Consider the following 25,811-nt stretch of genomic DNA (forward strand, 5'->3'; position numbering starts at 1 on the left):
CTTGAGTCTCATCTCTTGATTTATTGAAACTGTCAGCGAAGACTTTTATTAATTAGTCAAAATAAATGATCTTCAGCTGCAGCAACAGCAAAGCATTCTGGGAGACGATATGAGTGGCATTCAGACCTGTTCAAGTATAAACTGATGAACTTTTGATTACAGTTAAACATGAAAGAGTCTGTCACTTTGTTCACACACCTGAGTCCTGATCAGACAGGTCTGATCAAGACCTGCAGCTCAGACCTGGACCCAGTAACGTCGCAGGTGTAAATGTGATGAAACTCTTCTCACATCTAAACGCGTTCTGAATAATCTGCTGATCATGAAAACAGTTTTAACACAGATGAGAAGTTTCCAATAACAAATCAATAAGTTGGAATACTTATAACATCTGTCGTGATGTTTCTGCCTCTAGTTTTCCTTATTAATTAAATGTTGAAATTTACTGTAAATTAAAGTATTTGTATATTTGTCTGGTACTGCAGTACTTCAATACTCCAGAACGTTGCTATGGTCCATCTGTTTTATTGTGTTCTTGGTTTGCAGTATTTGTATGCTGTGCCTGTAATATTACTGCAGTTTTCCTTCCCTGAAGAACGTGAGATTCTTGTTTTCACATGTTGAATGTGAAATGTGAATTACTTATTAGTAATTACTTTCAAAGTAAAATGTCCCAAACAACTTCCTGAAGTATTAATTCATGTTTCACGTCATTTTAAATGTGAAACATCTGAAGACCGCATGCGCTGACATCACGTGACTTTACACACGTCATTTTTTCACCAATCAGATCCAGATTACATCGGTTCTTCATTAGTATACTCACACAACATGAGATTATGAATCCAGATGAATAATTAATGACGTTAATTAAGCAGCTCTGGGCTCCGCTGCCTGACAGACCACACTCAGGGCAGGTGTCGATACTGGCGTCATCCCGTGTGGTTGTATGTCGTCACGTAAAACTCAATTTCCTATGATACCCCGCGCGCCTGCTCTGCTGCTTTGAGTGTGAGCCGCACGAGCTGTTGACTGAGAACGGCGGACCTAAAGGAAGACAGGCAGGACCAAGCGTGTGTCCTCAGCGCGCGGACACACAGACAGACAGGTGAGCAGGTCGCTCGGCTGCTCTTTGGTTTTGATTTGGACTCATTTCCTGTCTGATGCTCAGACCGCGAGGACACTTTGTTTTATAACGACAGCAACATCATGCTTTTATTCTGAAGGGACCGAGTCATTCTTTTATTCTGAAGGATTAACTGGTGTTTGTATACATGATATACTCCAATAATACTTTATACAACAGCCCCAGTATTTTCATAGTATTAGTACTGTAATATTCTTAGTACTTTCCTCATGCAGTATTTTGTAAAGCTCTATGTCTAATAACGAGTAAATAACAATATATCATTTTAATAATGTTTGTGTTTGTTGTATTTTTAAAGTATCGCTATGTACCTGTAATATTCCTGCAGTATTTATATATACTGTGTACACTCAGAGACAGTACTGTGTGGAGTACTACAATACTTCTATAATGTTCCTTTGTAGTAAATGATTATTTTCTTCTTGGAGTACTGCAAGTTCATGTACTCTGGTTCTCTTCACAGTACGTCATCTAACATGTACAGCGTGTAGTGAAATACTACATCCCTGTAACTTGATGTATTAGTATTGTAGTTGTGTGTTTTATTGATCGACCTCTCTCTCCTGAAGTCAAATGATTATTAATTATTTTCATTATATTCCATAAAATCCATCTGTGGTAATCTTCATGGTATTCTTTTGAGTATTTAGAAGTATTCCTGTAGTTTTACTGCTGTTGTATCTCACACTGTCCTTTGTGCTGATTGGTCATGTGGTGGTATTGATTATGTGTTTAGTTTATCTTTATATCTGATTATAGTTTGTCTGTCTCATCACTACAGTATATTTGAATATTACAGTATTTTATCATTTCTTCTTCTACTCTTAGATTATGATCTTTGATATCGTGTCTTTACTGATATTTAAATGATGACACATTCATTAATATTTCTTTTACAAGAAAAGCACATGTCTCTCTGTCTGTTTGCCTGTCTGTGTCTCTAGCTGTCTGCATATCTGTCTCTCTGTCTGCCTCTCTACCTGTCTGCATGTCTGTCTCTCTACCTGTATGCCTCTCTGTCTGTCTGCGTGTCTGTCTCTCTGTCTGCCTCTCTACCTGTCTGCCTGCCTGTCTCTCTGTCTGTCTCCAGTCTCAGGAGCTTCCTGTTGGGGGTCAGGGTCTCAGCTCCATGTGGTCTGACAGAAGATGAGAGAACATGACGGTGGACGGAGCCAGACGGCGTCTCTGCAGCCGTCCTGCCCTCAGGTCCAGGTCCAGGTCCAGGTGAGGAGGTAGTACAATTCGTCAGGTACTTGTACTTTACTTGAGTATTTCCATTTGCTGCTGCTCTTCATGTGTCTTTCAATAAAGATGGGAGCTGCTGTTAGAGACATGTCTCATCTCGATAACTGATCAGATGATCAAAGATTACAGAAACTGATTAGCCCCACCCCCCAGCTGTGATTGGTCTGTCAGATGATGAACAGATGAGTCACTAATTAAACCTGACGAGGCTTCACAAGAAGAGCAAATAAAAACCTTCATCCTCACATACATCACGTCTTTGTTTACATAATGAAGCCCCGCCTCCTGCTGTTTCCCAGCTGACGCTGAGGGGAATCCAGCCATATGATTGGCCGAGGGTCAGGGAGCTGCAAGTCTTTTGATTGGCCGAGGCCGTGTGAATGGATGGGATGTGTGTGAGCATCATGAGGCAGCAAACGTGAGTTCTGCACGTGCTCAGTAGCAGCTCATCTGCTCTGGGGAGCTGAACATGCTCAGAGAGGAGGCTGTGAAACACATACACACATACGCACACACACTTATACAACTGATACAGATAAATGCTGCTCCCTGATTGGTTTAACCTCCATCAGAACTCTAGGTGTATCACCCTGCAGGTATCCACGGCAACAGGGTTGATGCTTCAGGCTCTGTTAGCAGTCAACTTGATAAAGAAAGCTGATTGGAGGAGTGAGGGTCATGAATATTAATGAGAATCAATCTCATCCGTCAAAGCTTCCTGCAGAGTACAACAACAGAGTACTAATACAGTAGAAATACACAAGCAATGAAAATGTTACTTCAGTGAAAGTATGTAAGTATAATGGAAAGGAAAATGTACTTAAAGTCTTAAAAGTAAGAGTACTATTATTATTTAGTATAATATTATTATTGATATTAAAATAAGTAAAATCATTCAAAGGAAAAGCTGCAAATTTTCACATCTGGAACATCTGGAACCGGGAAATGACTATCAAAATAGTTGCCAATTAATTTTGACTTAATCAATCGACTAATTGATTAATCGACTAATTTATCGTTTCAGCTGAACGTTTACAGATGTTTAGTGTATCAACATTTGTAAAGTAACTAAGCTACTTTGTACTTCTACTGCACAACATTTATTAAAGTTGAAAATGTCTGTCTCTGTCTGTCTGTCTGTCTGTCTGTCTGTCTCTCTCTCTCTCTGTCTGTCTGTCTCTTTCTCTGTCTGTCTGTCTGTCTATCTTTCTATCTGTCTGTCTGTCTCTCTGCATGTCTTTCTGTCCCTCTGTCTGTCTGTCTGCCTGTCTATCTTTCTATCTGTTTGTCTGTCTCTCTGCATGTCTTTCTGTCCCTCTGTCTGTCTTTGTGTGTTGTCAGGGTGCATTGGGTTTGCGTGAGGACAGATCAGCTGGTTGCCATGGTGAAGAGCTGGAGGAGGGCGGATCCAAAAACACAGACCAGAAGAAAGCAGGTGGAGAGAAGGACAGGTAACACACACACACCTGAGCCGTGTGTTCTGTGTGTGTGTGTGTGTGTGTGTGTGTGTGCGCATCGTCAGGTGTGTGTGTGTGTGTCTTCAGGTTTATGTGTGTGTGTGTGTGTGTGTGTTTGTCTTCAGGTGTGTGTGTGTGTGTGTGTGTGTGCGTGTGTGTGTGTGTGTGTGTCTTCAGCTGTGTGTGTGTGTGTGTGTGTGTGTGTGTCCTCAGGTGTGTGTGTTTGTGTGTGTGTGTGTGTCTTCAGATGTATGTGTGTGTGTGTCCTCAGGTGTGTGTGTGTGTGTGTGTGTGTGTCTTCAGGTGTGTGTGTGTGTGTGTGTGTGTGTGTGTATGTGTGTGTGTCTTCAGGTGTGTGTGTCTTCAGGTTTATGTGTGTGTGTGTGTGTGTGTGTGTGTGTGTGTGTGTGTGTGTCTTCAGCTGTGTGTGTGTGTGTGTGTGTCCTCAGGTGTGTGTGTTTGTGTGTGTGTGTGTGTGTGTGTGTGTGTGTCTTCAGATGTATGTGTGTGTGTGTCCTCAGGTGTGTGTGTGTGTGTGTGTGTGTGTGTGTGTGTGTGTGTGTGTGTGTCTTCAGGTGTGTGTGTGTGTGTGTGTGTGTGTATGTGTGTGTGTCTTCAGGTGTGTGTGTGTGTGTCTTCAGGTGTGTGTGTGTGTGTCTTAAGGTGTGTGTGTGTGTGTGTGTGTCCTCAGGCGTGATCATCCAGTCGACAGCGCTGGTCTTTTCTCCTTCATGACGTTTCATTGGATGACTCCTCTGGCCGTACACGCCCGCAGGAAAGGACAGCTCCTATTGGATGACATCTGGCCCGTGTCACAGCGGGAAGGTTGCCATGCCAACAGCCTAAGGTGGGAGGAGCCAATGAATGAACAGTTTAATCAAGTGAACACAAAGAGAGACAGGTGAACGCAAAGAGAGAGAGAGACAGGTGAACACGAGAGAGATAGAGACAGGCGAACGCAAAGAGAGAGAGACAGGCGAACACAAAGAGAGAGAGACAGGCGAACACAAAGAGAGAGAGAGGCAGGTGAACACGAAGAGAGAGAGAGACAGGTGAATACAAAGAGAGAGAGAGAGACAGGCGAACACAAAGAGAGAGAGAGACAGGTGAACACGAGAGATAGAGACAGGCGAACGCAAAGAGAGAGAGAGACAGGCAAACACAAAGAGAGAGAGAGACAGGCGAACACAAAGAGAGAGAGAGAGACAGGTGAACACGAAGAGAGAGGGAGACAGGTGAACGCAAAGAGAGAGAGAGACAGGTGAACACGAGAAAGATAGAGACAGGCGAACGCAAAGAGAGAGAGACAGGTGAACACGAGAAAGATAGAGACAGGCGAACACGAAGAGAGAGAGACAGGCGAACACGAAGAGAGAGGGAGACAGGCGAATGCAAAGAGAGAGAGAGACAGGTGAACACGAAGAGAGAGAGACAGGTGAACACGGAGAGAGAGACAGGCGAACGCAAAGAGAGAGAGAGACAGGTGAAACGAAGAGAGAGAGACAGGCGAACACGAAGAGAGAGAGAGACAGGCGAACGCAAAGAGAGAGAGAGACAGGTGAACACGAAGAGAGAGAGACAGGTGAACACGGAGAGAGAGAGAGACAGGCGAACGCAAAGAGAGAGAGACAGGTGGACACAAAGAGAGAGAGAGAGAGACAGGTGGTCACAAAGAGAGAGAGAGAGAGACAGGTGTTTTTAGGAGTTTGTGTTCGTGTTTCTGATCAGTTCGGTTTTAATTTGTTATTTGATTAATTCGTTTTTGCTACAAAAACAGAGGGAAACGTCAAGGTTGACAGCTGAGATTGACGATGCTCGCGATTGGGTCAGGCTGTTGTGTGGGCGGGACCTCGACCTCGCGGCTCCACCCCCCATCACTGCTGCGCAGACTCTGACTGTGTGTGTGTTTGTGTGTCCTCAGGTTGGCGTCTCTGTGGGAGGACGAGCAGAGGTCAAAGGGCAGCGATGCGTCTTTGTGTTCAGTGGTTTGGTCTTTCTGCCGGACTCGTCTCCTCCTCTCCATCCTCTGTCTCACCATCACACAGCTGGCAGGATTCAGTGGTCCGGTGAGTCAGGACCAGTAGACCAGTATAACCAGTAAGACCAATATGATTAGTCAGACCAGTAAGACCAGTACCACTTAAGCCAGTCAGACCAGTATAACCAACCAGACCAGTATGATCGATAAGACCAGTATGACCAGTATAACCAGTGATGCCCCCCCCCTCCAGGCGTTTGTGGTGAGGGGTCTGCTGGAGTACACCCAGCAGGAGGCGTCAGACCTGGGCTACGGGCTGCTGCTGGTGCTGGGTCTTCTGACCACGGAGCTTGTTCGATCCTGGTCTCTGGCTCTGACCTGGGCCCTGAACTACAGGACAGGATCCAGACTGAGAGGAGCCATTCTCAGTCTGGCCTTCCACAAGATCCTGAAGGTCCGTAGCATCCGGGACAAGTCCATGGGACAGGTTCGCCACAGTTTACTGTCTTTTTTAACTTTGCATTTTACTTTGTGTGATTTTGTAGTTTTATTTGTTAGTTTTATAATTTGGTTAACTCTGATAGTTCTGGTCTCAGACTGATCTTTAGGCAGAACCCTGCTTGAACTGGTTTGGGACCAGAGCGTCAGGACCAGCTGAGTGAGGTGGTTTTTGTCTTTGCACGTCTCTTGGCACTGCAGGGCTCTGTGGTGGTAGGAGTGGGGGTCACTTTGTTTTAGATGAAGCCAATATTTAATTGATGGTTTTTGGATTTTCAATAAGAATGTAAAGCGGCTCATTCAGCTGCAGGCAGTGTTAGTTGTTGTCCTGCACCTGCAGGATTCTTTGCCACTGGTCAAAGTTTAGGTTTGTCAGTCTTCGCTTCCATTGAGCAGAATGGGTTCTATCATTGACTGAAGAACTTTGAGCCAAATTAAAGCTGGAATCTGAAAGTGAATTTGTCTTTTGATTGTATAAAATGTCCTGTGTGTCTCTCCCTCACTTCACTGACTGCTGGATTGAAACTTCCGGTGGAACTTTTCAGGCGTAAATAATTGTATTCCAAACAGTTTTCTATTGATACTTGTTTCTCAGACATCTGGATCTTTTTTGAAATATCATTGATTTGCTCTTTTTTATGTTTATTGCCGGGGCCCTGGTCTGACGGTAACATTCAAGTATGTTCAAACTCTGCTGAAGTCCATCTTTTATTTAACAGGATTAAATCATCTGCGTAAAGCAGGAGTTTGATCTGTGAGTCATGAAGTGTGGGACCAGGTGCTGAGGACTGTTCCAAGATGGTGGCCAGTTCATTAATGTAGATGTTGAACAGGGCAGGTGATGAACAGCAGCCCTGTCTCACACCACGTTCTTGAGTAATAAATGTTGTTCTATTGTGTCCAATCTTGAAGGATTTTATTAAGTCGTATGTTTTACGCCCTACACCACTCAGAAGTAGTTTGTAAAATAAAACAATGTGCCAAATTGAATCAAATGTTTTTTTGAAATCAATGAAACATACAAATATTTAGTTTTTATTTAGATAAACATATTTATCTACTACGGTGTAAATGTGGTCTGATGAGCGATGATTTGGTATCAGATGCTACAGAAAATCTTCCCCACAGATGCCTCTGTAATCATCAGGGTTACATTTATTCCTGTTTTTAAAGCTCGGCGTGATGAGACCTCGATCCCAGATGTCCGGGAAGTGATCTACAGTAGTAGTATAACTCTCTCCCTGTCTGTCTCTCTCTCCCTCTCCCTGTCTGTCTCACTCTCTCCCTGTCTGTCTCTCTCTCTCCCTGTCTGTCTGTCTCTCCCTGTCTGTCTGTCTCTCTCTCCCTCTCCCTGTCTGTCTGTCTGTCTGTCTGTCTGTCTCGCTCCCTGTCTGTCTGTCTCTCTCCCTGTCTGTCTCTCTCTCCCTGTCTGTCTGTCTGTCTCTCTCTCTCCCTGTCTGTCTCTCTCCCTGTCTGTCTCTCTCTCTGTCTGTCTGTCTCTCCCTCTCCCTGTCTGTCTCTCTCCCTGTCTGTCTCTCTCTCCTTCTCCCTGTCTCTCTCTCTCCCTGTCTGTCTCTCTCCCTGTCTGTCTGTCTCTCCCTCTCCCTGTCTGTCTCTCTCTCCTTCTCCCTGTCTGTCTCTCTCCCTGTCTGTCTGTCTCTCTGTCTGTCTCTCTCTCTCCCTCTCCCTGTCTGTCTCTCTCTCCCTCTCCCTATCTGTTTCTCTCTCTCCCTCTCCCTGTCTGTCTCTCTCCCTGTCTCTCTCTCCCTGTCACTCTCTACCTATCCCTGTCTGTCACACTCTCTCCCCCTGTCTGTCTCTCTCTCTCTCTCTCCCTGTCTGTCTCTCTCTCCTTCTCCCTGTCTCTCTCTCTCCCTGTCTGTCTCTCTCCCTGTCTCTCTCTCCCTCTCCTTGTCTGTCTCTCTCCCTGTCTCTCTCTCCCTGTCACTCTCTACCTATCCCTGTCTGTCACACTCTCTCCCCCTGTCTGTCTCTCTCTCTCTCTCCCTGTCTGTCTCTTTCTCCCTCTCCCTGTCTGTCTCTCTCCCTGTCTCTCTCTCCCTGTCACTCTCTACCTATCCCTGTCTGTCACACTCTCTCCCCCTGTCTGTCTCTCTCTCTCTCTCCCTGTCTGTCTCTTTCTCCCTCTCCCTGTCTGTCTCTCTCCCTGTCTCTCTCTCCCTCTCCTTGTCTGTCTCTCTCCCTGTCTCTCTCTCTTTCCCTCTCCCTGTCTGTCTCTCTCTCTTTCCCCCTGTCTGTCTCTCTCTCCCTCTCCCTATCTGTCTCTCTCTCTCTCGTCTGTCTCTCAGTTGGTGAACATGTGTTCCAGTGATGGGCAGAGGATGTTTGAGGCAGCAGCAGTGGGCAGTCTGTTGGCAGGAGGCCCCCTGGTGGCCGTGCTCGGTGTTGCCTACAACCTGTTTATACTGGGACCAACGTCTCTGCTGGGATCAGCTGTCTTCATTCTCTTCTACCCCACCATGGTCAGTAACTGACTGTGCTCCTTCTCCTTCTCAGAGTCATAACTCAGTCAGATCTGAACACACATGGATCATTCAGGAGATCATCATCTCTGATGTCCATCCAGAATAAACCTCCAGAAATCCAAGACTGCAGAACCTGCCTGAGAATCCTCCTGTTTTTAAGTTTCCTTCACTATCACAGTGATCAGTGATAGTTGTCTGTCCATCCATGAGGACGCTGCAGACAGGAGCTGCTAACAGCTGATTCAGCTGCTGTAATGGACAATGTGACTAAATGGAAACAAATATTGACTTAAAAAACAGGGCTTTAGTTGTTGCCCACAGCTAATCATAGTGAACTACTGTATATTGCAAGCTGTGTTGCACCTGTACCACCTGTAATGAGTTTTTTATGATATGTTATATACTTGTTGTTGGCATTAAATGTATAGTATACATATAGAGTCACATTCTGCCCACAGTGGAGAGGTCTGTAACATCTGAGATTGTTGTTATTTTTTAAAGGGAGTCTGGTATGGAGCCGGATACAAAATGTTTACAGCGTCTCTTTCTACACGTCTGTGATTAAACGATCTACCTGCTGAAAGGGATCGTCCCACCTGATCAGGTTTATTGATCATTATTCTCTGATCAGATGTTCAGCTCCAGACTGACGGCGTACTTCAGGAGGAAGGGCGTGGCCATCACAGACAGACGAGTGCAGAAGATGAACGAAATCCTCAACTATATCAAGTTCATCAAGATGTACGCCTGGGTCAAAGCCTTTGCCAAGGACATCCACAGTGCGTACTCACCTGCACACATTCACCTGGTCGGCTTGTCGCCATAGTAACAGAGATAAACAGTGATATGGTCAGTGTTTTTGAGTCGTGTTTTCTCTCAGGGATCCGTGACGAGGAGCGGAGGATCTTGGAACTGACAGGTTACTTCCAGAGCATCACTGTGGGCGTGGCTCCTATAGTTGTTGTCATTGCCAGCGTGGCAACATTCTCCACCCACATGTTGCTAGGATATGACCTGACAGCAGCACAGGTACCAAACAAAAAAAAATGAAATCTGTAAGCAGTGCTGTGTAGTTTCAATGTTTGTGTCTTTATTGCTAACTGTGCCTTTTATTTTTATTTTTTTACCTTTATATTTTTACATGTTTGTTGTCAAAACAATAGCACCATCAGACCACGGCAAATGCCTTGTAATGTATGTTACTTGGCAATAAACAGTTTCTGATTCTGATTCTGATTCTGATCAATTAAACAAAATAAATACATTAAACAGTCTCTTTTCATCCCCGTCAACAATATAACAAATTCTAGCTAACTGGCTAGCCTCGCTGTACATCTGTCTTCATATTTTTTTTGCATTACACAAGGTTAACGCTAACATGCTATCCTTGCTACTGTTCTTTCTCTTTACCCGTTAGCATTATTGCAGGCTGCAGCCAACTGTCTGACATATCTTAGCATTTACTTTGTCTTTAAGTTTACCGTCTGTCTGTCTCTGTAGGCCTTCACTGTGGTGACGGTGTTTAATGCCATGACCTTTGCCCTGAAGGTCACTCCGTTCTCCATCAAGTCTCTGTCTGAGGCTTCAGTGGCCATGGAGAGATTCAAGGTCTGATTCCTAACTACATGCCTACCTACTTAGTTACATCCCTACCTGCCACATTGTAACCTCCTAACTTTCTACTTATTTACACAAGGTACCTGCATACTTCCGTTGGTCCAGTTTGTGGTGTTGAGAGGTTGAAGGGTTCAGCCGTTGCCTGGCTGTTGGATGGAGGGATGAACAGATGGATGAATATTTTCCAAAATCAAAACCCAGTGAAATTAAAGGGCTTGTCCTCTGGTTGGATCTGGTTCTCTGTCTCTCTTCTCAGAGTCTCTTCCTATTGCCGGAGGTCGACAGCGTCCGTGCATTGCCTGGCGATCCTCAGGTTGCTGTGGAGATGTGTGGGGCCAGTCTGGCGTGGGAGGGGGGCGGACAGTTTGCTCAGCCCAGCCCATGTGTCCGAACTACCAACAGACATCGACACAAGTAAACTGACATTTACGTCATCTGTGTCCCAGTTGAGACCTCTTATTCTTCACTGGTCTGAAGGCTGATTGGCCCAACCTGCCCCCCCCCCCATATGTTAAGTTGCAAAGTCAACTTTTGCAAGAAATTGAAACCTTTGTTTCATCGCAAGTTTTTTAGATTTATTTGAGCATTTTTGCCTTTGATGATAGTGAACAGTTGAGTAGCAGGTTTGATCCGGGGACATGTACACTTTACAGCCTGTAAACCAGTGACCATATTCAGATACAGTATTAACTAAGTATGAAAACTGACATTCATTTACAGTACATTCAGAGCATTGTGACAGAGGAGAAACAATTCAGAAAACTGAACAGTGTTTGAAACTGAACTGCAACAACAGATTGAACATCAAAATGCTAAATAAAGAATTAACATTATAGTTTTTAAACATTAGCCAAAGTGTCCAACATTTGTGTTTATTGTGTGTTTAATACAGATTCTGGTTCTTTTGGAGGAAAATTATTTTAAAAGCTCACAAGGAGGTAGATCAAGTAGTTTGTTTGGTGACTTTCAGGTGCAGAGATAGACTGGTTCTCCAGGAGGAGGAGGAGGAGGTGACCGGCTCCCTGCAGAGAGTAGGAGATGTAGCTTCGAGTCCAGAGGAGGAAGAGGGGGAGGAGGAGGCCTGTCCTCCTCTCCTGCCTGCCCCCCCTGTTGCACAGCGACTTCAGAGCACTCTGCACGGCATCAACCTCAGTGTCCAGCAGGTAGGTCCAGGAATCAGGTCTAAATACTGCAACACCTGTGTGAGAGTGAACATCATACACCACTAGTATCTGTCTGTCTGTCTGCCTGTCTGTCTGTCTGTTCAGGGGAAGCTGCTCGGTGTCTGTGGTAGTGTTGGCAGTGGAAAAACATCCCTGATCTCCGCCATCTTAGGACAGGTGAAGTTACCTCTGATAACTGATGCCACAGCATCCTGTAAAAACTCAATTCCTACATGATGACTGCTGCTGGTGGAATGAATAGAATTGATTATTGATTGGTTTATGGGTAGATGACTATGTTGGAGGGCAGTGTGGCTGTTAGAGGAAGGCTGGCCTACGTGGCTCAGCAGGCCTGGATCCTGAATGCAACGCTGAGAGACAACATCCTGTTTGGACAGGAGTACGAGGAGGACAGGTGAGAGAAAAACACCTGGAGGACAAGTGTGGACATCCTTGAACTATTGTTCTATCGTTCAAGTATGGGGTGTGGTCCAGCCCCTAGACCAGGACAGATTGACTGACTTGTGGTTGTCTGTTTGTCTCTGCAGGTACCGGACCGTGCTGAGTGCCTGCTGTCTCAGACCAGACCTTGCCTTGCTGCCCAATGCTGACCTTACAGAGGTTACATCACTTCCTGTTTGTCCTTTAGTATACACTATTTAGGTAAAGGTAGAGGTAGAAGTACACAACCCTACACACCAGCACAATCAGTGCTACAACTTGTTACTCTTTTACAAAATGTACTTTGCCCTGCTCACCTGCACAGTGCAAAGGTGGGAGGAGAGGCACAATAAGATGGAGGTACCATGAAAATTACAGAGCTCAGATTGAGGTGAGGTGTTGATAATGTACTGACCAATGAAAAGAGACATCCATGGACCGGTTTGGTGATCTCAGAAGTCGGCTGGTGGCTCAAAACAGCATCCAACCCATTTACCACTTAGTAGTTTTTTCATTTGCTCCAATGCAGCATGGTGATCCTTTATTTTTATTTATTTTTTCCTGGACTGTTTGGGTATGAAGTTGGGGACACTGCTTGTGAAATGAATGGGGATACTTGTAGCTAAAAAAGGGGGCTGAAGGCTCCAACTATCAGGGTATGGCACTACTCAGCCTCCCTTGGAAAGCTTATGCCAGGATTCTGGAAAGGCCAACTGTTGAACTTAAAATTCAAGAGGAGCAACAGTACTTGTTTTTTGGAGACCACCTGGAGTATCTTGTAGGGAGCACTATAGGAGTGTAGGATACCAGAGCTGTTACTACAAGCCATTCGGTCCTTGTATAATTGGAGTGAGAACTCTGTCCACATTCTCAGCAGGAAGAGAATGTGGGCTCGCCCAAGGCTGTCCCTTGTCACTGATTCTGTTTGTGATTTTCATGAACAGAATCTGAAGATGCAGTCAAGATGTGGAGCGTGTCCGGTATGGTGGCCTGTGGATTGTATCTCTGCTTTTTGCAGATGATGTGGTTCTGCTGGCTCCTTCAGACCGTGACCTCCAGTGAACACTGGGATGGTTTGAAGCTGAGTTTGAAGTGGCAAGGATGAGGGTCAGTACCTCCAAGTCTTAGGCCATGGTAGGCTGGACTTGCCTTTGGGGTGGGAGTAGGTCACTGCCAAATGACAAGTGAAGGTCTTGTTCACATAGATGGAGTGTGCGATTCACAGGTGGATTAGTATAGAATCAGCAGTGATGTCAATGCTGTACCGGACTGTCGCGGTGAAGAGAGAGCTGACCCTGAAGCTCTCTATGTTTTGGTTGATGCATGTTTTGGTCTTTAGAACTCTAACCTATGGTCATGAGCTTTGGGTATTGACTGAAAGAATATGTTTCCTTCACAGGGTGTGTGGGCTTACCCTTTGAAATAGGGTGAGGAACTAAGACATCCTGAACAACCTTGGAGGAGAACCACTGCTCCTCTACATTTAAAGAAGTCAGTTGAGGTGGTTTGCGCATGTGATCAAGATCCTCCTTGACGCTTCCTCTGGAAGTCCATCCAACTGGGAGGGGACCCCAGAACACACTGGAGAGATTATATATCTGTCTAGTCTTGGAACACCTTGGGATCCCCCAGGAAGACTTGGAGGATGTGGCAAGGGAGGAGGACATCTGGGCTACCTTGCTTATCCTGCTTCCATGACAAACCCTACCCATATAGGTGGCAGAAAATGGATGTATGTGTGTTGTATCCCCATTTCTGCCACACCCAAAGAAATCTTTTGGTCCTCCTTTTGGTTTCTAACATCTGACTCCAGCTTGCTCTGAATGACCTCCTCTCTACAAACACTAATAAAGCCTGGACATGCTGGTTTTTCCATCACACATTCTCCAAGGATTGGTTGTCCTGCTCCATGCAGACACAGCAGTATCGTGATGGTTACTGTTATTGTGTTTGTTGTAGTTGTCCTTGTTGTGATGTGACATCACATCTGCTTAACAACCATTGTCGACAACACTACCCCCAATACCTAACTTGGATTTAGTATCAAATCCTGAGCAGAGCCCAAATTTAGTTCCACAAACTCGCCCTCAAAGTATTCGGAGAACAGCAAAAACAAAACCAGAGATGTTACATTCGTTTTGATAAATTCCTGCAGTGTAAAAGAGCTCACAGTTAATTTAACCAAAACCTTGTGATGATCCAAAGATAAGTAAGATCTCTGACCTCATTATAGACAATTTCTTAAAGAGAAATGAAACACAGCCCTGTCTTCTACATGCAACTGAAACTCAACCAAAGTGGGCGAATTGTATCTGGCTTGTGTCTCTGTACAAGGTTATGTCAACAGTACCTTCTGGTGGATTATTAAATCTATTGAGAGTGGCATGAAGACCTGAACCCCCTTCCCAGTAGTTTGGGGGTTAAAAACATTTTGACCACTTAGGTCAGACTACCCCGAAATCTTCAGTATGACATAATCTAATTAGGGTGGAATTAGCTTTGCAGCAGTGGTTATGTTTCCAAACCAGAAGAGAGCGCCTGACTCCAGATTTAACCTCCAAAAACAAGATTTAGAATTTTTATCTGCATTACTGACAAACTTTTTTATCAAATTTTTATCTGCATTACTGACAAACTGTTGATCGAGGACATGAATGTGTCAACAGCTCAAACAAATTTCATCTTTCTGAAGACGTTCATATTTCCATCCCGTCAGATTGGCGAGCGTGGTGCCAATCTGAGTGGTGGGCAGCGCCAGCGAATCAGCTTGGCCCGCGCCCTCTACAGTGACCGGGATGTTTACATCCTGGACGACCCGCTCAGCGCCCTCGACGCCCATGTGGCCAACCACATCTTCCACAACGCCATTAGGAAGCAGCTTCGCCACAAGACAGTCATCTTCATCACCCACCAGCTGCAGGTGAACCTCCTCCTTACAGGTACAGGAATGCTTTACTGCAAATGGCTGCCGTGGAGATAACCTGTGTGTTTGTGTGTGCAGTACCTGGTGGACTGTGATGATGTCATCCTGATGAGGGAGGGGAGTATAGCAGAGCAGGGTAACCATGACAATCTGATGAAACTGAATAGAGACTACACCGCCATGTTCAACCACTTCCAGCTGGGAGACACTGCTTACATAGAGGTACCTGTCTGTCTGTCTGTCTGCCTGCCTGCTGCCTGCCTGCCTCTATGTCTGCCTGCCTTCCTGCCTGCCTGCCTGCTGCCTGCCTGCCTGCCTGCCTGCATGCCTGCTGCCTGCCTGCCTGCCTGCATGTCTGCCTGCCTGCTGCCTGCCTGTATGTCTGCCTGCCTGCCTGCCTGCCTGTCAGATATATATCATATATATTTATATGATATGTAATGTTTCAGGTTCCCAGCAGGAAGAATGGTGGTTCTCAGAGGAAGCCAGCAGACATTAAACCAGGATCAGTGAAGAAGAACGCTACGGTCACCAAGGATAATGGTAAAACTAAACGCCTCTACCCTTCTAATTCATTCTATTCAATTCTACTTGATTCTATTATTCAGTAATAAAAATTAAGTTTTTTAATTTGCATATTTACATTTGAGGACATTGTATTTTGTTGATATTGTAATGAAATTGATTAAATCTGTTATTTTAATTGAATTTGAAACCCAACAGTACATTTTCCATACACTTAAATATAAGAAGTAAAGTTTGCAGAGCGTCGTTCATCTTCATTCTTGATGATGATAATCTCTGAATGTGACCGATGTACCACAGACTGTAACAGTTCGCACTTATTCAAACATGGCAGGCTGTAGAAATAATATTATATTAATTGAAGGTAGTGTCATCAGCATATTGAGTGATAATAATAATCGCCCACAGAAGTCCGTTTACTTCATGGTTTTGATTTGTGTTGTTCAGAGTTGTGCACAGAGAAGGACCAGGTCTGTTGTAACACCAGTGTCTGACCTTCATCGTCACAAAGGTGCTGTAAAGTAGTTTTTTTAGAATATTTTTATCCTCACTGTGTTTGGTCATGTGACATTAAAGGGGAGGAGCAGCAGTGCGGGGGTGTGGCCTGGCCTGTGTTCCGGCTCTACATGGCGGCCTGTGGTGGCTCCGCCCCCTGTCTGCTGATCCTGGCTCTGTTTGTTCTCAACGTGGGGAGCTCCGCCTTCTGCCAGTGGTGGCTCAGCTACTGGATCAACCAGGGCAGCGGGGTGAGACACCTCCTCCTCATTATCATCATCATCATCATCACTTCCTCCTCCTCGTTGTCACATCCTCATCATCATTATCACCTCCTCCTCATCTCGTCTTCCTCATCACCTCCTTCTCACCTCCTCCTCCTTATCATCACCTCCTCTTCTTCATCATCTCCTCCTCCTCCTGACTCCTCTCATGTCTCTTCTGTTCCTGTTTTTTCCAGAACACCACGGTAACCCAGGGCAACAGCTCAGCTGTGAGCGTCAGCATGAAAGATAATCCCATGATGCAACACTACGCCGCCGTCTACGCCTCCTCCATGGGAGTCATGTTGCTCCTCAAGCTCATCAGAGGCATAGCCTTCGTCAAGGTGAGATAAGATAAGATAAAGCACCAGGGAGCCTGAGCTGATCCCCCAGCCCCTCCCCCACCATCACAGCCTCGCTCTTCCCCCAGTTTACCTTTGCAGATGAGATAAAACCAAACTTGTTGACAGCGTCTGCTAAAATGTCCACATCTCTTTGTGTATTGACCAGCACAATAAGGTCATCAGCATACGCAGACAACTTAAAAGGCACATTACAATGAGGGAAACACACACCACTAAGATCATCTCTCAGTTTGTGAAGCAGAGGAGGCTACAGAATACAGCATGCCAGAGAGAGAGCATCCCTGTCTCACCCCCCTCTGGATGTTAAAAGGAGCACTCAGGCCACCATTTATTTTCAGGACGCTCAAAATGTCACTATAGAGAACCCGTATCTTGGCTATAAAGCCTGGGTTGAACCCAAAGGCAGCCAAAGTCTGCCATAAGTACTGGTGTTCAACCCGGTCAAAAGCCTTTTCCTGGTCTATGGAAATAAGACCGGTGTCTATAGCCAATGAACTGGAGAGTTCCAAAACATCTCGAATTAAAGTGACATTGTCACTTATGAGCCTGCCGGGCACACAGTAAGTCTGGTCAGGGTGCATGATGGACGCCATCACCTCTCTCATCCTCAAGGCCAGAGCTTTGGACAGGATTTTATAATCCGTGCACAGCAGAGAGACTGGCCTCCAGTTCTTAAGGTCTTGTAGGTCTCCCTTCTTGGGCAGCAGAGTGATGACGGCCCTCCTGCAGCTCAGAGGTAGTCTCCCTCTCTGGAGAGCAGGTCTTCTCCTATTTCAGACCAAAAGGACTTATAGAAGTCCACAGGAAGGCCGTCCATCCCCGGAGCTCTGCCGCTCTGCAAATTCGACATGGCTGTGAAGAGCTCCTGCAAAGTTATGTCTGCCTCCAGGTGACGGTTTGCTTCTGGACTCACCTGAGGGAGACCATTGAGGAAACTGCTGGATCTGGACACATCTGGATTATGTGACCATTCACTCTTAAAGAGGTCTCTGTAGAAACCGGCAGCAAACTTCCTGATCTCAGATGAGTCTGAGATCTCCGAGCCGTTACCCGATCGTAAAGCATGAATGATCTTCCTTTGTCCATTTTTCTGCTCCAACCCAAAGAAGAACTGAGAGGGGGCGTCCATCTGTGAGATGTTCAGGAAACGAGACCTGACCAGAGCTCCCTGTGCCGTAACGCCCAGCATGCTGGCTATGGCCGATTTTTTGGACTTGAGGGAGTCTAAAAGCCCTCAATCTCCTGTAGACTCTGCTAAAGTCTGCAGTGCTACTACCTCCGTCTCCAGATCCTTCATAGACCGGGTTATGTCTTTAGTGACATTGCGAGTGAACTGCTGGCAAAGTTGTTTAATTTGCACTTTGCCAAAATCCCACCACTGCTGAATACAGCTAAAAGCAGGTTTGCTCTCTCTGTGGGAACACCAAAACAATTTAAAAGCAGTTTTAAAAACCTGGTCATTTAAAAGAGCCGTGTTAAAATGCCAATAGGCGCTATTTAAATGAACATTTTTTATAAAAACAGAGCAGGAGACAAGACAGTGATCAGAAAAGCCCACAGGCTGAATGTGACTTCTCTTAAAGATGTTCACATGGTGATTAAAACAATAGAGGCGGTCCAGTCTGGCCAGAGATAAAACATTTCCTCTTGAGTGACTCCAGGTGTACTGCCTGTTATTCCTGTTAAAACCCCTCCACACATCAGACAGCTCATGCGTCTCAATGAGCTGCCTGATCCTGCAGGACGAGGCAGGATGAGGCTCAGGATGATTCCTGTCCAGGTTCGGACTTTCTGTGCAATTAAAATCACCCCCTAAAAACAGAAAATCATCATTGCTACAAGCTCTAACGGTATCAGATAAAATGTTTAAAAATGCCACCCTGTCCACCCCATTGGTGGGCGCGTAGACATTTAAAAACACTAACTTTACCTTTTCAAAAAGAGCTTTAACTTTCAATAAAACACCTGGAATAATTTCTTCCACTTCGTAGGAAACGGGTAAAAAACTTCTGGCAAATAAAATCCCCACTCCTCCACTGCAGCTGGACTTGTGGCTTAAAATGACACCCCCATTAAAAGCCCTCCTCCAGTCACTCTCATTGTCTTTGGTGCTGTGGGTTTCCTGTAAAAACATCACGTCCACTTTCTTTAACTCCATTAGTTTAAAAAGAGCAGCTCTCTTAAAATCAGCCCTGGCTCCATTCAGGTTTAAAATGCTGATGTTAAAATCACACATATAGCAGCAAATGAAATAGTCACACATGCACTCTGAGGGAATGTGAGATTACATTTTGTCTCAATTCATGATCAATTCATTTTTTATGTAAATGCAATGTAAATATTCACATTTCCTGTTTTGTTTCATTAGCTATTTTTTAGGTTTAGGTGAGTTGAAGCTGGAGTGGAAGTAGGACAGAACAAAGCTCACATCAGCTCACTTCAGTGTTCAGCTTTTCTTCTAACATGCTGACAGTCAAGTGGCAGTAACTGAAAACAAAAAGGGCTCACCTCAGCGGGCAGAGACCAGTTAACATGCAAAGGTGACCCAAAATTACCCAAGAATGCCCTCCACACCCAAAGAAAAAAAGAAAAATGGAGGGATGTTTGTTTTGTGTTCACTTTCTCATACTGATCTGTAATGGCATCAAAAGCTCAGGATCAATATGGCTCTGATTTTGGTTTTGAATCTGGGTCTGGTTGTGTCCTGCAGGGTACTCTGCGCGCCTCCTCTAAGCTGCATGACCAACTCTTCCACAAGATCCTCCGCTGCCCCATGAAGTTCTTTGACACGACACCCACAGCACGAATACTTAATCGCTTCTCCAGGGACATGGACGAAGGTAAAGGACCGGACTACACCACTCTCCCAGATGCTGCTCAGTATCTGACCGAGTCAGGGAGCCTTTTGGAACTTTTCTGATAACTTCTTATGTTTTTCCCTCCAGTCGACACTCGTCTGCCCTTCCAGACTGAGATGTTAATCCAGAACATGATCCTGGTCTTCTTTTGTCTGAGCGTCATCAGCTGTGTTTTCCCATGGTTCCTGGTAGCGGTGGGTCCCCTGGTGTTGCTGTTTGCTGCGCTCCACAGTGTCTCCAGGGTCTTCATCCGGGAGCTGAAGCGCCTGGACAACGTGACGATGTCACCCTTCATGTCCCACATCACCTCCAGCATCCACGGCCTGGCTACTCTGCAGGCCTATGGCCGGGGCAGCGATTTCCTCAACCGGTCAGGGTTGGAACCATGAAAAATGGGGAAATACCCTGAAAGCCATGATATGATACAGGACGTGACCCCTATGCCTATTCTGAGCGTGTTTTTGTTTTCAGTTACCAGCTTCTGCTGGACCAGAACCAGGCTCCGTTCTACCTGTTCAGCTGTGCGATGCGCTGGCTGGCGGTGCGTCTGGACGTCATAAGTGTGGCTCTGATCAGCATCACTGCCCTGATGATGGTCCTGATGCACGGGCAGATCCTTCCTGCCTACGCCGGCCTCGCCATCTCCTACGCTGTCCAGGTAACGTACATGCACCTTCCTGTGTTGTTTAGCTTTTGTCCCAAACACTGTGACATGAAACTGGATGTCCCTCTTCCAGTTAACAGGGTTGTTCCAGTTCACAGTGCGTTTGGCCTCTGATACAGAAGCTCGCTTCACCTCCGTGGAGAGAATCCATGACTACATCCAGGTACTGGGAACAGGCTCTTTTCTTGCTGGTTACACTGGTTTTTCAGTGGTCTCACATTTCATTCACCTATACAGATGCTTAGTTTGAACATTTTTCTAGCAACCACATCCATAAGCATTTAAGTTTCGTGTCCTGTGTTGACCCAACACTCCCTGGTGGTGTTCTCATATAAGTGGCACAGTTATAAGCTTCTTCTGAAGAGTAGAGGGAGCAGCCACAAATTAATGACCCAATCTTCCCTGATAAAAGGTTATATTTTAAACATGAATCTGTTAACTTGCTAACATGCTACAATGCTAAATGTTATATGCTAACAGTTGCTATGTTAACATCGAACAGTTGTTAATGTAATGAAATGTTAAAACTGTAGCCTTCTAAGATAGCAGTTCTTTAACACTGGAAGATACAAGTAAACACATTTGCACATTTAGGCAGAAAAGGGTTTTATGGGTGACCCTGGTTTATAGAGGCCTTGAACATCAAACAAGCTAATTGGTTAATCCAACTTCCTGATTTTAAAACAAAAAAAAAGTATAAAGTAAACAGGCAGCACGGAAAAGCATGTTTCAGCCTTCACACCAGGCTCTTGTTGGACATTTTCCTTTTTGTTATTCTCGTCTATGAACCATAAAGTAATAACTATTAATAAATAGGCTTAACTTCAGGATCAGCTGCTCAACCGTTTAGTAATACTTTCATCATATCTATCCCAGACCAGATAAATCATGATGCTGTCCGTGTCTCAGTCTCTGTCCCAGGAGGCCCCGGCCCGGCTAAAAGGTCACGCCCCTCCAGCTGACTGGCCCCAGCAGGGGGAGCTGGTGCTCAGGGAGGTGGACATGAGGTACCAGGAGAACCTCCCTCTGGTTCTCAACAAGATCTCCTGCACTATCCGGCCCAAAGAGAAGGTCGGCATTGTCGGCAGGACTGGATCAGGTAGGACAGGGTTCTGGGTCTCCTCAGGTCATGGGTTTGACTGATGAAGACTCTGAGACCTGTGGTAATCCCATCTGTCTGCCTCCCTGTCTGTCTGTCTGCCTGCCTCCCTGTTTGTCTGTGTGCAGGGAAGTCGTCTCTGGGCGTGGTTCTGTTCAGGCTGGTGGAGCACTGTGGAGGCTCCATCCTGATCGACGGCATCGACATCAGTGACATCGGACTGGCCGACCTCCGCAGCAAGCTGTCAATCATCCCCCAGGACCCGGTGCTGTTCAGTGGGACAGTCAGGTAGGAACACCTGAGACAAGTCCATCTGATATTTCCAGCTCCTCAGAAGTTGGAAACTACATGAAAATGTTTGACAGCACATGCACAACTTGAGAGCTGCTGTCTGTGTGTTTCCAGGTCCAATCTGGACCCCTTTAGTCAGTACAGCAAGGAGCAGATCTGGGATGCTCTGGAGAGAAGCCACATGAAGGAGTGTGTGAGTACAAACAATCTGCAAACCTGACAGTAGATAGTAAAGCTGCTTCTTGTGTTGTCACTCGATCTTTTCACCTACAGAAATGCACCACAAATATGGAATAGAAAAGTGATCTGCCGTCTGTTTTTTGCACAATTCATGAAAAAAAAAGATTTCTGAGTTAAGAGACCGGCTCATCAAACCGGCTCATCTTTGAAGCCCCATAACTTCATCATTATATCACCTACAGATGTATATGCCGGTGATAGCGTTGTGTGTTCAGGTTGTCCGACTGTCTGTGCAATAACTATACAATGAACATATGTCATCATATGTCAAAACTATAAACAGAGGATTCCTACAAAGGAGGATTTGAAGAATGTGATGAATAATTTGAGTTTGTACAGTGAGAGGAATTTAAAATGCTCTTGTGCCAACAGCAATAGAGACCAATGTGTCTGCAGGAAAACACCATTAAATTCAATAGCAATTTAAAAACTTTTTAAAGATATCAAAATGTTTTAAGTTTTACACCAATAAAGAACAAGATCTTGTGTTTCATTGAAAGTTCAAATAATGTTTGAAGGTGAAAAAACTTCAAGGAGGACTGGAGGAGTTCTCAACATGAGAAACATCATCTCTTTTTCATGATTTGTTTTTCTGATCGAGCCACAGATTTTTATGTATTTTCAGCGACTGTACTGGAGATGGGTTTTCTGACAAAAACGTGAACCAGAGAAGAATAATAAGAAGCAAGGATGACATCTAAGCAGGGACATAGATGAAAAATAAATGAACACACACACCTGTCGACCTGCTGACTGACTTCCTGTCGGTTTGCCAGGTGTCCCAGCTGCCCCTGAAGTTGGAGTCAGAGGTGGTGGAGAATGGAGAAAACTTCTCAGTGGGAGAGAGACAGCTGCTGTGTGTTGCCAGAGCTCTGCTGAGACAGTGCAAGGTGAGAGACAGACAGTCAGACAGACTGGTCAGAGAAACAGACACGAAATCCTTTGACCCCTCCCCCCCTGCGTTCTGGTCTCAGGTCCTGATCCTTGATGAGGCGACAGCAGCCATGGATGCGGAGACAGACACTCTGATCCAGGAGACCATCAGGAGTTCGTTCCAGGACTGCACCACCCTGACCATCGCTCACCGCCTCCACACGGTCCTCGCCTCAGACCGCATCATGGTGCTCAACCAGGGACAGGTACTGTACCACACTAGCTGGGGTGATTATAGACTTAGTTTTGAAAATGAGGAGTGTAACTCCCCTCATGCAGACATTTGAAACAGGTTGTAAACCTGCGTGTATTTGGTTGTTGTTAGTTTTAGTCTCGTTCTGATCACCTTTACGGGTGAAAGGTGTTCATATTTATAGTACATACACTTTCTATTAAAGGTCATGTGGAACATGTTTTTATTGTAACTGACTTTGAAAAGATAATTTAGGGAAGGTGGATAGTAACTTTCTCAAGAGGATTTGATGCGGACCAAGTCCACTTATAACATCTGCTTCAGTCATACATTTAACTTGTAGCCTGAATTAACTCCATTCATCTTTGTACAGTTCATCAGATTGAATTTGATTATGTACATCTGAGTTATATAATCACACATCATCTGCGTACAAAGATATTTTATATTCTTCATCATTAGTTTTACACCTTTAACGTTTGGGTTTAATCCAAAGAGTTCAGTACTAATTGTGAAAAGAAGGACAACCTTGGTCACTTAGTTTGTCAGAAGAAGTTCAGTCACTCGGTCTGTCTTTAGCAGCTGAAGAACCTGATGAGGTTTTTCCAACAAAACTCAAACATGACGTTTTCCGTTGTAGCTCACATTAATTCCTCCTCTTGTAGACTCAGGGTTCCCTCCCTTTCCCATTTTTGTTTATGCCTCCACACCGGCAATGGCTGAGGATGAAGGCGTTATGTTTTCAGGTTGTCCGTCTGTCCCATTATCGTGAACACAATATCTCAGGAACGCCTTGAGGGAATTTCTTTAAATTTGGCACAAACATCCACTTGGACTCAAAGATGAACTGATTAGAATTTGGTGGTCACTCTAGTTTAATACTCCGAGCTTGTGACACCGTAACATGAGGACTGAACACAGATACAAACGTAGAAATGTCTGTGAAAGTGAAATAAATAAATCGCCTTTTATTTCAACTGGAATATTACATTTGTGCCCATTTAATTAAAATTTGGACCAAAATCAAACTCATAAATTGTTTGTGGCTGAAAATGAAATGTGACTGTGCATGAAGCTTCCTTTGATTTGACTGGTTCAGGTGGCAGAGTTTGATGAGCCGTCCAAGCTGCTGGCCAATGAGAACTCTCGGCTGAGCTCCATGCTGGCCGCCGTGGAAAACAAGATCTCTGTCCGAGGATGAGGAGGACGATGAAGGAAAAACTGAGTTACAGGAAGTCTAGTTTCTGTAAATGTTTATTTAACGAAACAACAAAGATCTGCATCAGAGGTTTGACTGTGATCATCAGACCTGATCCTGATCCTGCACTGTACTGTATTCTGTGTACTCTGTGTACTCTGTGTATATGTGTACTCTGTGTTATAGATGAAGCCTTGACACAGAGTGACTCTGGGGTATAGAATATAATCTATATACTGTTAGACTAATATATTCAGTGCTCAAATACACAGAGTCTGTTGAATCAGTGACGTGTCTTCATCATCATCGTCATCATCATCTTCTTCTTCATCACGTTGATTACTGTTGCTTTTTCTGCAACATGAAGACATTTCTGTGTTTAAAGATGTTTTTTATCTGTTACTCTGAACCAGGTCTGTGTGTTTAATCATGAACACGTGACCCCCTGCCTCCGTGTGATTGGACATTTGCAGAGGCTTACAAGCTTAAAGGTGTTTCATTTATTTAGATAAAACTGATAAATGTATCATGTACTTCAGACTGGCTGCTGGTCAGAGACCAGACACACCTTAACCTGCAACAGGAAACGTGTTTCTGATTGTGAAGCATTGGTCTTTTAATGAGGAACAAAGAAGGAAGGAAGGAAGAAAGTGTTGTTTCTGTTCAGTCAGATTATAATATTCAACAGGTCAATGCCAGCTTCACTTTAATTATTTCTTTATTTTAGTTGGTGTGATGTGTTGAAGTGTGTAGACTAGTGACGTCGCAGTTTCATGTCTTAGACCATGAGACCACCAGGATGCCTGCGTTGACTCCTTCAAGTCCTCTGTACGTCCACCCATCCACCTAACCTCTGACCTCTGGCTTTAACCTCTGACCCCTGGCTTTGACCTCTGGCCTCTAGTAGACTATGTACCTGTTTCCTGGGAGACAGAGTCAGCTGATGTGATCCATTCCAGAATGAAACACATTCGTTAGTGAAGCTCGACGAAACAGGAATCTGTTCCTGGTTATGTGTTTGTGACCATCAGATACTAATAACTAGGTGGTTTACAGGTGTCTGATCTCTGTCATGAGTGTTATATTATTAATACAAAACAAACAACACAAACATCATAAAAGAAGTCTAAATGACATCCACGTGAGTTGAGTCTCTTCAGGATGTAAATAAAATAAAAGCAATAAATTAGCAGCTTTGATTTCCAGGTTCTTTAAGATCCACCTCTAAACTTCTCTCAAGTGAAGCCTCAGGTGTGTCCTGCAGGTGTGTAAATTTGTCTTCTCCTTTCTTGCCGTCGTCTGTTAACTGCTGTATGAAACTGTTTGTGTTCTTACTGTATTTTAGTTTTTTATTTTTGCTGCTGTCAAAGTGAAACACAAGGAGCTCAGTGAGTTTCAGGACAACTGCTTCGTGTTTTTTCTTACAACCTGCTTTTTATTTCAGTCGCTGGACAGACGGACGTCTGGACTTCCTGTTTATCCTCATGTCTCGAGGAAGACAGCCTCATAACTGATGGACAAAACCATCAAAGTGAGAGGTACAGTCATGTGATTTGTCACATGGCAGCATCATTTTGTATCACATCTGAATTAACAGACAGTCTTGTAGAAGACGTCTCAGTGTGTGTTGCTGCATTTTTCTAACAGCCTTATAGCATGACTTCATAACTGCCTTGTTGGGGGGGTGGGCCTGCTCTGAAATATTGTCAATAAAGTTATTTTAAGATGAAAT

The 25,811-nt window shown here is 44.8% G+C and overlaps 1 protein-coding gene across 3 annotated transcripts; it reads left to right on the forward strand.

Annotated features, from left to right (window-relative positions):
- The first annotated feature begins 2,293 nt into the window (after positions 1 to 2,293).
- abcc5 (ATP-binding cassette, sub-family C (CFTR/MRP), member 5) lies at positions 2,294 to 24,082 on the forward strand. Of its 3 annotated transcripts, none has more exons than XM_070906085.1 (29): positions 2,294 to 2,371; positions 3,734 to 3,843; positions 4,541 to 4,696; positions 5,771 to 5,915; positions 6,081 to 6,314; positions 8,635 to 8,808; positions 9,443 to 9,590; positions 9,692 to 9,840; positions 10,312 to 10,419; positions 10,685 to 10,842; positions 11,399 to 11,591; positions 11,697 to 11,768; positions 11,882 to 12,006; positions 12,140 to 12,212; positions 14,749 to 14,952; positions 15,034 to 15,177; positions 15,405 to 15,498; positions 16,057 to 16,226; positions 16,436 to 16,582; positions 19,314 to 19,443; positions 19,549 to 19,831; positions 19,933 to 20,119; positions 20,199 to 20,288; positions 21,035 to 21,224; positions 21,353 to 21,512; positions 21,630 to 21,708; positions 22,532 to 22,645; positions 22,730 to 22,894; positions 23,981 to 24,082. In XM_070906085.1, the coding sequence occupies exons 1-29, from the start codon at positions 2,294 to 2,296 to the stop codon at positions 24,080 to 24,082; spliced, it is 4,182 nt and encodes a 1,393-aa protein (XP_070762186.1). The 3 variants fall into 3 exon arrangements, with proteins under 3 accessions (XP_070762186.1, XP_070762185.1, XP_070762187.1); XM_070906084.1 differs by having other exon boundaries at positions 2,294 to 2,370; positions 3,730 to 3,843; XM_070906086.1 differs by lacking the exons at positions 2,294 to 2,371; positions 3,734 to 3,843; positions 4,541 to 4,696; ... (19 more) ...; positions 20,199 to 20,288; positions 21,630 to 21,708 and having other exon boundaries at positions 21,128 to 21,224; positions 21,353 to 21,507; positions 22,541 to 22,645.
- Positions 24,083 to 25,811: the final 1,729 nt, after the last annotated feature.

The sequence above is a fragment of the Enoplosus armatus genome, chromosome 5 (genome assembly GCF_043641665.1).
Source record: "Enoplosus armatus isolate fEnoArm2 chromosome 5, fEnoArm2.hap1, whole genome shotgun sequence".
Lineage (NCBI taxonomy): Eukaryota > Metazoa > Chordata > Actinopteri > Centrarchiformes > Enoplosidae > Enoplosus > Enoplosus armatus.